Raw genomic sequence first — 16,222 nt, 5'->3', positions numbered from 1 at the left:
GCATTAAAAAAGAAAGGAAAATGTCTACATTTTGCAGTGAGTAGATTTTATTCCACTTTTGTTTTGGAAGGATAAAGACACACATAGGGTCTACTCAAATCTTATGGTGCATCATTATGTCAAAGATGGTCCGCATCCAGATTGTTTGGAATTCAGACAAACTTCTCGCCAAAATGAATGTCAAGATGTTTAATAAAAAAAAAGACATTTAAAAGTCCAAATGAACAGTGTGGGTTCATATGTGTTGTCTTCTGTTGATAGTTTTCTGTGTGTGTGCGCGTGTGTTTATCTTATTTGCTATCTGTTTGCTCATGATCACTGTCAGTCATCGGAAATTCTTATATTTTTGGAAGCAGCAACAATCTGGTGATAACCGGTCATGCTAATGGAGATGAGTTCAGGTTCTGACTGTACATCTTGTTTGATTTTGTCGGTCACAGCCAGGGGCGTTGGGCTGGGGGTAAAATCGATATAGATAGAGATAGATAGATAGATAGATACTTTATTGATCCCCAAGGGGAAATTCAAGGGTCTCAGTAGCATACAGACATCACACACAACATGCACTTACAGCAGAAATGGTAAACATAAGTAGAAGTATAAACATATAACTAAACTCCACTGTACAATAAAGACAGTAGAAGATAAGAAAACGAACAGAACTAAATACTAAATACACTATATAAATTAAATTAAGAAAGTCCAATGTGCTTGAGGGTGATCAAGCATAAGACGCTTGTAGTGACAGGGCCGGGACTGGTAAGGTGCTAAAGGGAGTGAGTGTCAGATTAGTGAGCGATTATAGTTATGTTGTCAAAGATCACTTGATTATATTTTGATTATGGCTTTAAAAACATATAGCTTTACGTCATTCAATTAACAGTCGGACAATTGAGATTATTTGGAGTACATGGACATGGAATAGAGAATGTATAATAAAAGTATTTTACCTATAGGCCATCTTGCACCCCCAACACACACCCGCAAACACACGAGAGTCAAGGGCCTCTTCTATACATTTTTCTCTCTACCAATTAATCTAAAACAGACAAAAAGGGTCATGCTCCTACCCCTGAGAACAACGTCACATAATGCAATAGAAGGCATTCCGGGCATGCATTGGCAATATCAGACATGCTATTCTCTTTACGTAGCTTATATTAAGTTAGGGTACCATTTTAAGGTAAAAAAAACACTACCTAATATGATTGACACCCCTGCAGTAGCATAAGCCCACATACACCTCCATGAAGCAGAGTAGCTGATCCAAAGTCCATAAGATTGAAAGGATTATCATCCTGGAAATTAGGACCCTTACAGTTGATCTGTGCATGCCATGACCAACGTTTGACTATTTGATATGGAGAGCAAGTGTATTATTTTGGGGGACTATTTCATTAGAATTTCAGCTCTTTGGGGGGCCCGTCAGTGCTGGGCCCTACCGAATAGCCTTACATGGCCTGTGAATGATTCACATATTTGGCTACAGTGTCCATTTTTTAACTCCTTTATTTCATCAGTCTATATTCCCCTTTACTCCAATAGTCAATTCATTGGACAAATTCAGCATGACTTGCATGCTGGTGGTACGATTTTTCTACAACCTTCGATCGCCTTCCGTAAGACTTTTACTGTGACATAAAGTAGGAGGAGTGCCGTGTGTTCGAGTGTTGTGTTCCGCGGTGTGCGTGCACGGACAGAAAATCATAGACATATAAAAGTCAATCATGCGTGTCATGTAGACAGCTATATGTGTTTGCTATCTGCTGGTGATCACCTTGTCAATAATCGTGAATTTCCTGATTTTTTGGAAGCAAAGCGAGTTCAAGTTCATAGAATATGGCTAAGAATCTGGGTGATAACAGGTAATGCTAACTGGAGATGAGTTCAAGTTCAAGTTCTCAGATCCAGCTGTACATCATGTCTGATGTTTTCGGTCACAGCAGTTAATCAATGTTGACATTTGCACATTTGCAGTAATGCTAGTTGATATTTGTTGAGTTACATGTAGCACGTGCTGCAAAAAAATGTCAGCCTGTTTGTTTTTTTTCTAGAGTGTCGCCTACAGATTAGATGAGCTGTATAACAAACCAAAAAGCAGAGTTTACACTGAACCAGCTCTTGATATGTATTCCAACAGAAATCCACACACTTCCATCCACAGTGATGTAAAGGTAAGTTAGAGAACACAGGCTCCATTTAGGAAAGTAAGATTTTAATTGAGTCTGAGCAGAGGTTGCTGCTACATGTGGTGCTGGAAGGTCAAGGTGACCGTATATATTTTTTACCCTACAGCTATAATAATAATGATAATAATAATAATAATGTAAAGCAATCTGATACGCCACAGGTTGTCTATAGACTAAGAAAGATATAACACATCTTTATAGGACGGCGAAGTTTAGTCAAAGTCAAAGTCTTTATTGTCAATTTCTTCACATGTTCCAGACATACAAAGAGATCGAAATTACGTTTCTCACTATCCCACGGTGAAGACAAGACATATTTTACCAATTTAAGTCCACAGACAAACATAACATTCAAGTAAACAAAAAAGTAAGTAAATAAGTAAATAAGAGGGCACATATAATAATGAAAAAAAAATAAGAGCAGCAAAATTTGGTTGAAATTGTGCATAGACAGTCAATAAAATACTAGTGCAAAGTCAGGCCAATAAAGGCTTGAAATTGACAATAAAGCTGACTTTGACTTTGACTTAGCCTATTTTCCTACAGTAGCGGAGGGACTGACTTGGCTGGCGAGGCTGCCTGTGGAATTTATGAGTATGAATGGTTATGACATTGTTGATTCCTATGACATTGTTTGCACTGTTTTAGGGCTGACCGGGGGATTTTAAATGAGGAACTACAAACCTACAGTAGTGGACTTGTGGTGGAATTTTTTTGTGGGGCAGCCGTGGCCTACTGTTTAGCGCTTCGGACCTGGAACCGGAGGGTTGCCGGTTCGAACCCCGACCAGTAGGTGTGGCTGAAGTGCCCTTGAGCAACTGAGCAAGGCACCTAACCCCTCACTGCTCCCTGAGCGCCGCTGTTGTTGCAGGCAGCTCACTGCGCCGGGATTAGTGTGTGCTTCACCTCACTGTGTGTTCACTGTGTGCTGAGTGTGTTTCACTAATTCACGGGTTAAATGCAGGGACCAAATTTCCCTCACGGGATCAAAACAGTATACTTATACTTATACTTGAATGAGTTGACGGCCATTCTTTTACCAACCATAAATAATTGCCTAGGTACAAAATCAACCAGACACGGGACGGCTGTCTACATGAAAGATATACTTAGAAAGCTATAACACATCTTCGTGAATGGACGGCCATGGACCCATGGTCTATTGGGGCAGTAGGCTATATTCCTATTAGCGGAGCTGGCTTGTAATAGTGACGAGGCTGAAATATGATTTATTTTATGGTTATGGTTACGGTTATGATCCCTGTGGCATTGTGTCTATTGTTATTTGGCTGACCAGTGAAACATTTGTTAACATTTTCAGTTAAATAGTATCATTTAAAAAAAAAAAAAATATATATATATATATATATATATAATTTAAAACGTGGGGAAGGCTTGTCATCATAACCGTTGTTCCCAAACTAGGAATACTATGGCAAAAGATTGAAGAGTACCGCAGACCTGAAGTCCAATGCCTGTGTGCCTTCTGCAAAGCCCATTCCTCCCTATATAAGAAAAGCCTTAGCAGAGGTGCATCCTGATGTCTCAGCCAGGTAAGCCAATATATTGATTTATTATCTATTAATAATCTATTAATGAATTACCCGCTTCCTGTCTTTCATGACCCCATCACACATTATAATGGAAAACACAGAGACTGTGTGTGCGTCTTGTAGCGTCTTGGCGTCTTGGCGATGTGTCTGTCTGTTTATATTTCTCAGTTGTTTTTTTCTCAGTTGTGTTTTTTCCACCCCGTGTCCACCCCACCATCATGACTAGGCCCTCTCTACTGGCTTTAGGTACTATGGCTGCGGCCTGGTGGTGCCAGAGTGCCTGGAGTCCTGCCGTGTGCTGGACCTGGGCAGTGGGAGCGGCCGGGACGTCTACATGCTGAGCCATCTGGTGGGAGAAAAGGGCCACATCACCGGGATCGACATGACCGAGGGCCAGGTAGGGACGTACAACTCGGCAACAACAACAACAACACAATGCATTTATGTAGGGCTTTATCAAGGCACCCAAAGCTCTTTACAGAGAGGAGGGAACCTCACAAACCACCACCAGTGAATGTATGCACATACAATACACATAGAAGACAGGGCCACTGGAAGCTGTTTGATGTTCCTAATGGCGTACATGTTTCAATGACAAGGCAAGGGAATGACCAAGCAATTTCAATTAATATAATACTCTCTTATCTTTTTTGGATCCTAAGTGAGAAAACTTGTGCAATGCCATTACTATGTTATAAGATTTTTTTTGGCTGGAAATGTTTGGGTTTCGAGGTCGCTAGCTTTTTCCCCCATTGTCTGGGAAAAAATAATTAACGTGAAATTATTGACGACCGCTAATCTGCCGTTTTTACATTTTTGCAGCTTGAAGTGGCTCGCAAGCACCTAGATTACCACATGCAGAAGTTTGGCTATAAAAAGCCCAACGTGGACTTTGTTCAAGGATACATAGAGGCTCTGCAGGAGGCAGGTCTGCATGAAGGCTCCTATGACCTCATCATGTAAGCCTATGTGTGACTCTTCTTAAGTAGCATTCTGACACCATTCGTTGGCATGCATCATTAATTTACTTGTTTTGGTCTGTGGTATGATTTTTGAAATGCACGATGCCTCTTTTTTGTTAACTGTTAGTTTTGTTTTTGTCACATTTCAGATCAAACTGTGTGGTTAATCTCTCCCCGGACAAGGCAAAGGTTTTGAGGGAGGCTTATCGCGTGCTTAAGGTAAAGTACTCTTTTATGAGGATGATAGTGCACAGTTGAGCCATAATTAGCTGTGCAAACCCAGTTGCTCTGTGTGTAGCTCTGTAGTTAATGTTCCTATGAAGACATTCTGTTGAACAGCAGTGCCCCCAGTGTGAACTGAGAGAAAGAAAGGGCAACTTGCCATCTTGAAGAATGTATACTGTGCGTTTTCCATAGGAGCTTGTTGAACAAGCATGCTGTTATCTTTTAGGATGGAGGGGAGCTATACTTCAGTGATGTGTACAGCAGCTGCAGACTCCCTGAAGACCTGAAGTCTCATAAAGTCTTGTGGGGTAAGAAAAGATAAGCACAAGATAACATACAGCTGGCAATTATTTAATAATAATCCGGTGAACAGGACCTTGGTCTGAAGGCAGTTATTACATAGAATTAGTCTGAAGTTTGAACTTTAAGAACTTTAATATTTTCTGACAGTTTACAAACAACTTACCATACATTCCAATGCCTCTGTCAACAAATGCAAATATAAAGTATCCCAAAGAACCAGGAGTAGCTTACATGTTAGGAGTAGAGGTGCTAGATCTTGGTTAGCATGAATCAGGCCCCGAGTGGTAACTCAGGCCATCTCTTCTCTACCTGAAGGGGAGTGCATCGGTGGAGCCTTGTGGTGGGAGGATCTCAACCAATTGGCCAAGGAAGTGGGCTTCAGCACACCCCTATTGGTCACCGCCAGCGTCATCACCGTGGACAATCCCGAACTGGAGAAGCTGCTGGGTAAGGGCTGTTTGATTGACATGCACAGGCACGAATAAGCATGTTGGAGTCAGTGTCAGACAATTAAAATACAGAGTCAGACGGTTTAAATACAGCTCTGGCAAAAAAGATACCACTGCACATTTACAGTATCTGATGTCATCCTATGGTTGCTGAGTGACATTCCAATGAGTTGACCGATATATTAAATGTTAAGAGACCACTGCAAATTTGAACATGACTGTCAACTCATTTGAATGAAGTTTTCCAGATGCCTGACACAATGGCGCCATTTTTTCCCAGAATGGCACCATCTTTTATTTTGTATGTGCAGATGTACTGCAAAATAGACTCATAAAAATGTCTCTTTCAGATGGTTATAAATTTGTCTCGGCCACATACCGCCTCTTCAAGGTGCCAAAATGTCCATCTGCAGAGAAGTGCCTAGTGATGTATGACGGGAACATCACAGGTTCAGAGAAGACTCTGGAGTTTGATGCGCAACATACTTTCAAGGTTCGCCCTAAAAGTGTTCCCTCATTCACAGGAGCTAGATTTACTTTATGGACATCGTTCCTGCCAGTACAGTTCCTTGTTGACTCATGCTTACTGTCCTAACTCATGATAACTCATGATATATGTAATGAATGCTTTATTCCTCAGAAAGAGCAAAACCACACTAGTAAACCGATTGTCCTTGTGTCTTGCTCACCTGTGGCCTCATTGGTAATTACTAGCATATAAGACTGGACAATGGACCTCCCTAAATAGCCTTAATTTAAGTCAAGGCTGACCATATAAAATCAACTTAACTTAAATAGTCATGTCTATTTTTTTTTTACTTGAGGTGCTGGGGTTCTCTCAAATGAATTGCAAAAGAAAGTCTGTCTTTGTCAAGTTCCGTCGGTCAAAACATTGTCCAGTGTTAATGACATCAGGCTATAAGTTGATGGTACAAAAATATTTCTGAACAAACGTAATGTGCGCACATCCAAAAGGGTGCTGGATAAAAAAAAAATGAAATCGTAAAAAATAGGAAGGAATATCCGCACACAAGATCCCCTTATTTTTGTTTATTAAAGTTACACCAAAAGTCCCTATTTTTTACAAAAATATTTCTGCACATTCTTTAGAGCATCTATGGGGTTGCATCATACATATATAATTAAATGAGAATGCACAATCAACTTATAATGAATGGAGGAAATTGTTTCTGTAGTGTCCCAATATTTTCTTAATTACAGCCTCTGCTCACGCGCAGGTGTGAATGAGTGGATGATGTGGACACAGTTGTGTCTAACCTCCGTCATTCCACCCCTGCACTCAAGATGAATTAATGTAAATTTGGAGGGTGTTCAGGTATGAATATGGAGGGTCAGTCTAGTCAAACGAATGCAATTAAAACATTGACAACTGCAACACACTGTATCTATCTCTGAACGACGCTTCAACGACTACTTTCCACCTGTCGTTCCAACCACCAAACTTTCGGCCCATGTTTGCGATTGATCGTTGGAACTACCCTTTGTGGAAGAACCAAAGATACAAAGATTGCGATGGAGGTTAGCCATTAGCCAACGACCCTTTCTAGAAAAGCAGCCCTGTCTGACTCACAATAAAAAGATATCCCTGAAAAGACACGAGCCAATAAAACCTCTGGCGCCTTCACCACACAACAAAGTGCCTTAAGGGCGACTCTTTCCTTCAGTCTGAATCTCGTTCAGTCTTCAAACAACAAACTCCTCCATGGTCGCCTACACACCGGACACACATTCACCTCTTTCTCTCTCTCTCTCTCTCTCTCAAAACAAAAAGCTTGAAAATCAAAACAACAACAGTGTATAAATGATCGTACCTACCTCCTTTTCTTCTCAGTTGTGCTCTTGTTTCAGGTCTTGATAAGATTGTGTCAATTGCTCATCCCTTAATGTCAAAAGGCATCACAGCCTCAAAAGCCATCACGGTTGTTGTTTTCCTGGAGTGAGGAAGGAGAGGGAATAAAGAAAACAAAAGTGAATGTGATCTGAATTTCAAAACATTTACCATGATTTTCATGTATACATTTAGGACCGTTAGGTTAGGACTGTTATTAAAATGGTAAGAATGTTGAAACTTACTCCTCCTATTGTGCCTCCACCCCCCTCCCCTTCCTCCTCCCAGGTGGATGAGGTGATGGAGGTGGGTGCAGAGATGGGCAACATCCTGAGGTGCTCCAGATTTGCCTCCGAGTTCACCTTCCAGTCTCCTGGAACTCCCAGCAGCCCCTGCTGCGCCAAGCCTCAGGTAGCGTTCATCTCCTTTATTTTTCTAATCACATGTTGTAATATCAGCATTCTTAAAGGAAACGTTTCAACACATGGTACTACAAAGCAAAGGAGCCTTTAAGCTAAATAAAATATCCGATTTTTTTTGGACTGCCTGTTTACATCTACGTTTGAAAGTGGCCCATATCAGATATCTGTACATGGTTCACTAATAGGGATGTAACGGTATGAAAATGTAACCTCACGGTTATAGTGACCAAAATTATCACGGTTTTCGGTATTATCACGGTATTTCTAAAAGTGTGTTCAATATGTTCAGAAAGCACTGATAGGCCTACACAAGCTGAAATAGTTTCAAAAGTGTCCCGCCACTTTTTTCTTCATGTTTAATTGGCTATGTGCTTATAGCTTAACTTACCCTACCATAACTTGGAATTTGCTATTTCTGTTATTTGGATGCAATGAGTGAGACCAAAGTAAGCGTTCAAAATAAAACTTTAGGCTACTGTATTCTCCTGATAACGTGAGTGGAATGGATTTAATGTGGACGTGAACATAAAAAGAAGCAGAGTGTCTACATGATACAGTGCACATTTTGCGGTGAAAAAGTTCCGCTTTTTAAAATCAGGTGTAGCCTAATCCGAATCGTAGTTAAAACCATCAATTAGACAACAGAATCAGTAGGGTACCAGTATAGATAGATAGATAGATAGATAGATAGATAGATAGATACATACATACACACACACACACACACACACACATACATACATACATAATTGATCCCCAGGGGAAATTCAAGAATTTTATCAGTGTTCATGGTCACTGAATCCTCTCGGACACAAAAGAGTTGTTTTAGGGTTTATTTATAACCACCGACAAACATGCTGGGTTGTCTTTTTTTTAAATCTTCCCCCATTCATATAACCCAGGTAAATGCTTGAAAGCAGGCATGCAGGTGAGGAGATAATTTGACTCCATCACCTTGCATCTCTGTGTGGAGCTCCTCTAATCACAGAATGAAAACAACACAAGCTGCCTTCTCCACGTTCCCATCGTACCAAAATGGCACATGGTGACAAAGTGGTTCAAATGTGGTGTGAGATGCCAGATGTCATTCACACGTCTGTCCTGAGAGGCGTAGCACATCCTTCATAATATTACTTTGCTATGATCTAAGGTAACTGAAGAAACAGGGCACAACAACTACCTCATTTATGGATGCCCTACTCTTTGATTGTTAGTCGATAAACATTTGTTGATGTATGTGGAGTTTAAGAGATGTGAACACAAATCAGACAACTTGGAAAATTGGAATTCTGACCCCTGGAGAGAGAATGAGTATATGACTATGACTATGAGTATGTCCTATTTATAACTTTTTTTCCCCCAGGATGTTGTTATTGTTGTTATGATATGTTTCTGTGTAAGTATGAGTATGTGCACAGTGACAAGTTTGCTCAGGGGGATAGTAAAATATGTATTTAGGTTAATTTTTCTGTGTGTTCTTTCATTCCCAAATTACTAATTATCTCACTGTTCATAATTGTGTCCTCCGAATTTAAATGAAATACAACTTATTTCCTCATAGTATTCACCATATATCACATAGTGCCTTATTTGAACAAACCACAAGCACAAATAAAAACACTAATAGCATGAAAACAAATAGGATTATGAATCTGGGGTCAGGTGGGCTGTTACCTGACAGTAAAACTGTCAGGAACTCATGCCACGATTGCTCTGAAGGGATACATCTCTGTTAAGCTGAAGATCATCTTTGATGAAATGAGACACGATGACACTGAGGCATAATTTGGCATATCGTGGATCATAATGGGGTTTGGGCTCTACTGATGTACTATTATTGTCTTTCCCTCAGGCTGTGTCCTCAAATCCTTTTGAACTGGTGGAGCAGCTGTGGAAGGCAACTCCCTCTCCGTCCACAGGGGGGTGCTGTAGTGCACAAAAGACGTGCTGCAAGTGAGGCTACGAGACCACGCTGCAATTAAACGTGGAGAAATAGCGCAGGGGTACAGCAAAATCCTGTTGTGCTCACTCTCATACAATGCTGAAATCATCAAATAATTGGAATTCTGTCAGATGTTGGCAATAAAACAATTTATTGACAGTGTATTGGGGATTGGTTAATTAAACCAATTTCACAAAAAAGTTTCAGAAAGTAAGTTTGGGAATGTCCACCAAAGTCTACACCAAGATATGATGATTAAGAAGTATGATCCTGCTGGAGTTTTCCAGATAAAACACTTGACCAAACATCTTATTCTTTGCTGTTAACTGTTTACTGCTAAAGTAGTCCTTTGTACAATCTATTAAATCAGTTGTTATTTTTGTCTGTGCTGATTTTAAATGCTGTGTCGGCTTGTAGCAAGAGGTAGCTGCACTTGCACTTAAATTGACTTGAATCTAAATCTTAAATCTAAGATGTGCCTCCATTGTCTGATTGTTTTGCTAATAAATATAGACATTTCCAGGTTCAATTTCTGCTCGTTAATTGTGTTTACACATTGGCAACCCTCAACCAGGCTAAGCTTTTGCAATTGGAGTCCAGGTGTTTTATTAAAGAGCATGTGGCATGTGGTCAAATGCCAAAGAACAGTCAACACCATATAAAGAAAGCCACAAAGCACATGTAGAACTGGCTTTAGTAAAACAAAACAAAAAAAAAACATGCAGAAATGCTGTAACACCAGATTTAAACTGCCTTACTGGGCTATGACTTTTTCCCCTTATCCAATATTACATGCTTATTTGATTTAGATTGAACTTAGCGGAAACACATTTTATATAGTCAAAATATCATGTAGGCCATCATGTAGAAGAGCAACAGGTGGTGAAGGCACTTCACTCTTGATTTAAGGATGGAAATGAAGGATGCCTACTGATACACACTATTTTACCTGTAACCTAGTTAATAAAATGACATGCTGATCTAATAGGGCCTAATTTACATACTCACAGGATACATTGCCTGGCCAGATAAACGTATTGAATTCGGCGATTTCGTTTCGATTCCAGGCACTGTATTTACAAACTTTTCAGGAAAAGAGGAAACATTAACAACCCGACTGCTTCCAAAGGCTGTCTAAAAAGTCACGCGGAAAAGTCCTGTCTCCTGTCTTCTAAATTGCTTTTGTTTTTGCTTTCCATTGGTTGGAGTGACCGCAAGGAGCCCGCCTTTGGTTAGCTGCGCCTCTGGATTGGCCACTGCGCTCGCCTGTCTCTGGGACCCCAGTAGAAGCGTGAGTGCGTACAGAGCCCGCTCTGAGGAGTAATCAGTTTCGGACGCGTAGTTGAGCCAAGCAGGTCCGATGCACAAGTTAAAGCGACGCACAGCGGAGATGAAGGCGGACTCCGATTGGCTCTGATTTTTAAAAGTCCTTTTCATTCAAGAGGTTGCCCATTATCAACATGGCAGAGCCCTCGGTCTCAGTACCCACTGCAAAAATGGCGTCACTTAGCCGGGTTCGAGCCCTGACTTTAATTTTTTTAACTGTCAGCGGATACCTAATTGCCCCGACAAGTGGAAAGGAGGGGAGCGAAGAGACGGTCATCATTGGACTGCGGCTGGAGGACACGGACGACATTTCTTTCATGGATAAGGGCTTTCTGCGGGTCAGTGAGAGATCTCGGGTAAAACTGAGGATCTACGGCCAAAACATAAACAACGAGACGTGGTCCAAAATTGCCTTCACGGAACACGAGCGGTCCAGAGTCATCGGGAACATCGACAGCTCCACTGGGGACAACAAGAGCCAAGAGGAGACGTCAGGATTGCATCCCTGTGGGATCAGGACTTCGGATATAATTATTCTGCCCAACATAATCTTGAATCGTAAGACTACGGGGATTGTTGAAATTGAGGTCAAACCCTTGCGAAAGACGGAGAGGAGTAAAGCGTACTACCTGTGCATTGCCACTTCAGCACCTGCTGTTGCCGGAGCGCACGATCCGTGGATGGAAAACACTTGGATCTATCACGATGGGGACGACACAAAAGTGATAGTGGTAGAGGAGAGAAAGTTCTTGCTTCCTTTTTGGCTGCAGGTGATATTCATTTCGATGCTGCTTTGCCTCTCTGGGATGTTCAGCGGTTTAAATCTCGGACTCATGGCGCTGGACCCCATGGAGCTTCAGATTGTTCAGAACTGCGGCACGGAACGAGAGAAGAACTTCGCCAGAAAAATTGAACCGGTTAGAAGCCAGGGGAATTACTTGCTCTGCTCTCTTCTTTTGGGAAATGTCTTGGTGAATACCACCTTGACGATTTTGTTGGATGATATTGCGGGAAATGGATTGATAGCTGTCGTGATGTCCACCATTGGCATTGTCATATTCGGCGAGATTGTGCCTCAAGCAATATGCTCCAGACACGGTCTCGCTGTTGGTGCTAACACAATATTGCTAACCAAATTTTTCATGCTTCTGACATTCCCGGCATCGTATCCAGTGAGCAAATTGTTAGATTACCTGCTGGGACAGGAGATAGGCACTGTATACAACCGAGAGAAACTCCTCGAGATGCTGAGAGTGACGGATCCGTACAACGACCTGGTGAAAGAGGAGTTGAACATCATCCAGGGCGCGCTGGAGCTGAGGACTAAGACCGTGGAGGATGTGATGACGCCGCTGCGGGATTGCTTCATGATCCCCGGCGATGCCATCCTCGACTTCAACACTATGTCCGAAGTCATGGAGAGCGGCTACACGCGTATCCCAGTCTTTGAGGGGGAGAGGTCCAATATCGTGGACCTGCTCTTCGTGAAGGATCTGGCGTTCGTGGACCCTGACGACTGCACGCCGCTGAAAACCATCACGAAGTTTTACAGTCACCAATTGCATTTTGTCTTTAACGACACAAAGTTGGACGCTATGCTGGAGGAGTTCAAAAAAGGTAAGTTTTTTTGTTGTTGTTAAAAAACATATCACTTACCATGCCTTTTGCACGAGCCTTTCCCCTTGTCCTGTGCATAGGGTACTGTATAGCAGCCTGTCTCCAAACAACAAAATAAGCATGCATATTGTTGGCATCAGCGTGGTATAAAGTGCTGATGTGCTTTGAACAGGTTTTAGGTTTCATAGCCTTTTTAAATATATATTTAGTATAAAATGTCAGCTCTAGGTATTCATGAGGAGGACTAACATGTGTTATAGGCCAAGTACCAAGTGTCCAAGTACTGAGATTAATGTTGGTCAAGAAGTTAGAATTTATGTACAAGTTAAGGAGGTCACTGCACTACAACTGAAAGGGCAGGGAGGACTGTAAGGGATGTGATCCTGAAGAAAATTTGAACAAAAGGCCCATATCAGAAATGTGTACAAAACGAATACTCAACTTGCATGACAACCTGCAACCTGCATGTCAACTGTCCTTAAGTGTCCCCTTCTCAACTAACTATTGCTTTGCTGTATTATTTTTGAACCAACACAGTGATGAGATAAGGTGAGGCCCTGGGAGGCTTTGATATAATTAGATGCGGCAGTTGTGTTTGACGTAGGCTGATTAGGGTACATTTGTAGTCAGCCGGTGTGTGTGTGTGTGTGTGTCTTTGTGTGTGTGTGTGTGTCGTCGGGTGTTTTGGCTTGTGGCTGTCCGCTGTTTACGGCCACCTGGAGACTGTGGCCCTGGCTCTGGTGACCTTGATGGGATGCAAAACAAAATTAAAGTGCCGTGGTTCTATGCTTGCACTGGAAGGATTTCACATGGGCCTCTGCTCTGGGTATATTTCTATTTCCTCAGCACACTTTGGAGGCTTTAGTCCTCTCATACTGGCCTGGGATAGGTGTGAGCAGGCTGGGGACAGGGCCTGGTACTTGAATCTCATAGGTCCCCTCAGAGGGCACACAAAGTCCCCTGTAAAGCCGCACGACCAGATTTTCAGGATTGATGTCAGTAGGTCTCAGCCAGGCCAGTAAAGTCCTTATAGGTCCCAGACAAAAGGATACAGGAGGGGGCAAAGACGTTTCCTCTCCAGAGAAACAAGTAGCCTACAATCCAGACAAACAGGTCTGACTTTATCAGGTTCTCTAAAAGCGTAATGGTGTGATGAAGACCCTAAAATAGTTATGGATAAAATCATTTTATGACAATATCACAATGGCAAAATCACTACACTGAAACTGAGTGGTAACTCAAAGGTGTGTTTAAGATCCCTCTCTCCTCCACCTTGTCCTTCTCCCTCCCTCCCTCTCTCTCTTTCCTTCGGAGAAGTGATTACTTTTCGCCTTCACTTCCAATGAGATGTTAATGTTTACAAGGCTCCCTTTCTCCTCTCTCCTTTATATGTGCGAACGCATGAGAGGGACATGTGGGAACAGTGCTCTCTAGGGGTTATCAGATGAGGCCATCTTGTTTCAAAACCTGTTAAACTCCCCCAACACCTAACACCCTACACACACACACACACACACACACACACACACTCCCCCACCCCTCACTCCCCAACACCAAACACCCCTACACACACACACACACACACACACACACACACACACACACACACACACCCCCCCACCCTCACTCCCCCAACACCAAACACCCTACACACACACACATACACACACACCTCTCCCCCCCCCTCACTCCCCCAACACCTAACACCCTACACGCACACACACACACACACACACACACACACACACACACACACACACACATACACCTAACACCTAACACCCTACACACACACACACACACACACACACCTCCCCCACCCTCACTCCCCCAACACCTAACACCCTACACACACACACACACACACACCTCTCCCCACCCTCACTCCACCAGCACCTAACACCCTACACACACACACACATACACCTCTCCCCACCCTCACTCCCCCAGCACCTAACACCCCCCCCAACACACACACACACACACACACACACACACACACAAACTCCCCACCCTCACTCCCCCAACACCTTACCTTAACACCAGAGGCGGACAGTACAAGTAAAAGTACAACAATCAGATGTCTACTTAAGTAAAAGTACTGAAGTACTTGTTTTTAAAAGTACTTGAGTATCAAGAGTACAATTGAAAGTAAAATCAAGTCATTTTCATCTTTATACCATGTTGCCAGGGATGGGCAGTATTTCTAATACATGTATTTAAAATACATATATCAAATACAAAATACTATTGAAAATACACTTGAAGCCATCATTAACTTGTTCAGAAAATTGAAATAGTCTGGCGAGGTGGGGCCACAGGTTGGCACATTCCCGGGATGGACCTGCTGCGTGTCTTCATCCATTGTTTCGTCCATGGTTTCGTCTCTTATCTAAATCTGACCATGGAGTTGATTTTGGCGGAAAGCTGAAGGTGATTGCTGATAGGCTGTCCCAATCAGTGGCGCCTGCACAATCCAATCACGTTTGAGAGGGAAACAACAAATTGAGGGTTTCCGAGATTTTTCGGGTACTCACGGTTATGGATAGAAATGTAGTGGAGTAAAGAGTACAATATTTGCCTCTCAAATGTACTTGAGTAAAGTCATGAGTACTCCCCAAAAATGATACTTGAGTAAAGTACAGATCCCTCAAAATTGTACGTCTGTTAGCAATTGGCTATTGTTAGCAGTTGTTACTAGCCAGTTTGTAACCGCATTACACAGTGTTTTACCCAAACAAACATCATAGCATCATAGTGACAGATAGAAGTTAGACACTATTGTTTCTGAGGCTGATTTAATGTGACACAAATCCAACTGCTAATAAACAGAGCATATAAGACTCACATTTACTGTTAACGGGCGCAGTCATCTTGGAAATTCAAACTCGTAGTAGGCCTACTCTGAATTGACAGAGCTGGCGAGTCGGAAAATGACTTAAAAAGAGAACAAGAACGCAGCATTACCCCCTCCCCCACATGAAGCAACCCCCCACCCCACACTCCCCTTTCTCTCGTCCCTGGTCCAGGGTGATGCTGAGGGCGATAACTTGCTTTTGTCCCACTCTTGGAATGCCGCCATGTAAATAAACCATGGCCACGGAGTGCCACAACAAAGCTGATGAACACCACCATAGCGGCCACCAAACACTAACATACCAACAAACAGTGACCTAACAAAACCACAATGTAGACTGTGTTGTTGGAGTAATAGTGTTTTGACTGGCCGTTAATCACAGTCTTAGTGACTTCAGATGCCATGTTACTGATGCATTGCTTCTGCCATTGATGTAAGTGAAAATGTAGGTGAAATACATATTTTTTTGTTTGAGGACAAATCAATTGATTGGTGGCCCCACAGTATGTAATGGCAATCGGTTAATCA

General features: G+C 42.3%; 2 protein-coding genes across 3 annotated transcripts in view; both read left to right on the top strand.

Moving 5' to 3' along the window:
• The first annotated feature begins 1,660 nt into the window (after window positions 1-1,660).
• On the top strand, window positions 1,661-10,423 carry as3mt (arsenite methyltransferase). 2 transcript variants are annotated; one of them, XM_048249359.1, is made up of 11 exons: window positions 1,661-1,865; window positions 2,141-2,174; window positions 3,615-3,742; window positions 3,989-4,139; window positions 4,565-4,701; window positions 4,854-4,923; window positions 5,156-5,237; window positions 5,548-5,679; window positions 6,032-6,174; window positions 7,819-7,941; window positions 9,805-10,423. In XM_048249359.1, the coding sequence occupies exons 1-11, from the start codon at window positions 1,840-1,842 to the stop codon at window positions 9,907-9,909; spliced, it is 1,131 nt and encodes a 376-aa protein (XP_048105316.1). In that variant the 5' UTR covers window positions 1,661-1,839; the 3' UTR covers window positions 9,910-10,423. The 2 variants fall into 2 exon arrangements, with proteins under 2 accessions (XP_048105316.1, XP_048105317.1); XM_048249360.1 differs by lacking the exons at window positions 1,661-1,865; window positions 2,141-2,174 and adding an exon at window positions 3,130-3,359.
• Window positions 10,424-11,227: 804 nt separating this feature from the next.
• The window catches only part of cnnm2b (cyclin and CBS domain divalent metal cation transport mediator 2b), a 42,367-nt gene continuing 37,372 nt past the window's right edge, over window positions 11,228-16,222 (top strand). Inside the window, exon 1 of the mRNA XM_048249177.1 lies at window positions 11,228-12,837. Within this exon, the coding sequence (XP_048105134.1) occupies window positions 11,355-12,837 (1,483 nt within the window). The 5' untranslated portion in view covers window positions 11,228-11,354. The remainder of the gene's footprint in view (window positions 12,838-16,222) is intronic.

This window comes from Alosa alosa, chromosome 7 (assembly GCF_017589495.1).
Source record: "Alosa alosa isolate M-15738 ecotype Scorff River chromosome 7, AALO_Geno_1.1, whole genome shotgun sequence".
Classification (NCBI taxonomy): domain Eukaryota; kingdom Metazoa; phylum Chordata; class Actinopteri; order Clupeiformes; family Clupeidae; genus Alosa; species Alosa alosa.
Note: the sequence above shows the minus strand (reverse complement) of the source record. Positions and strands in the feature narration are given on the sequence as shown.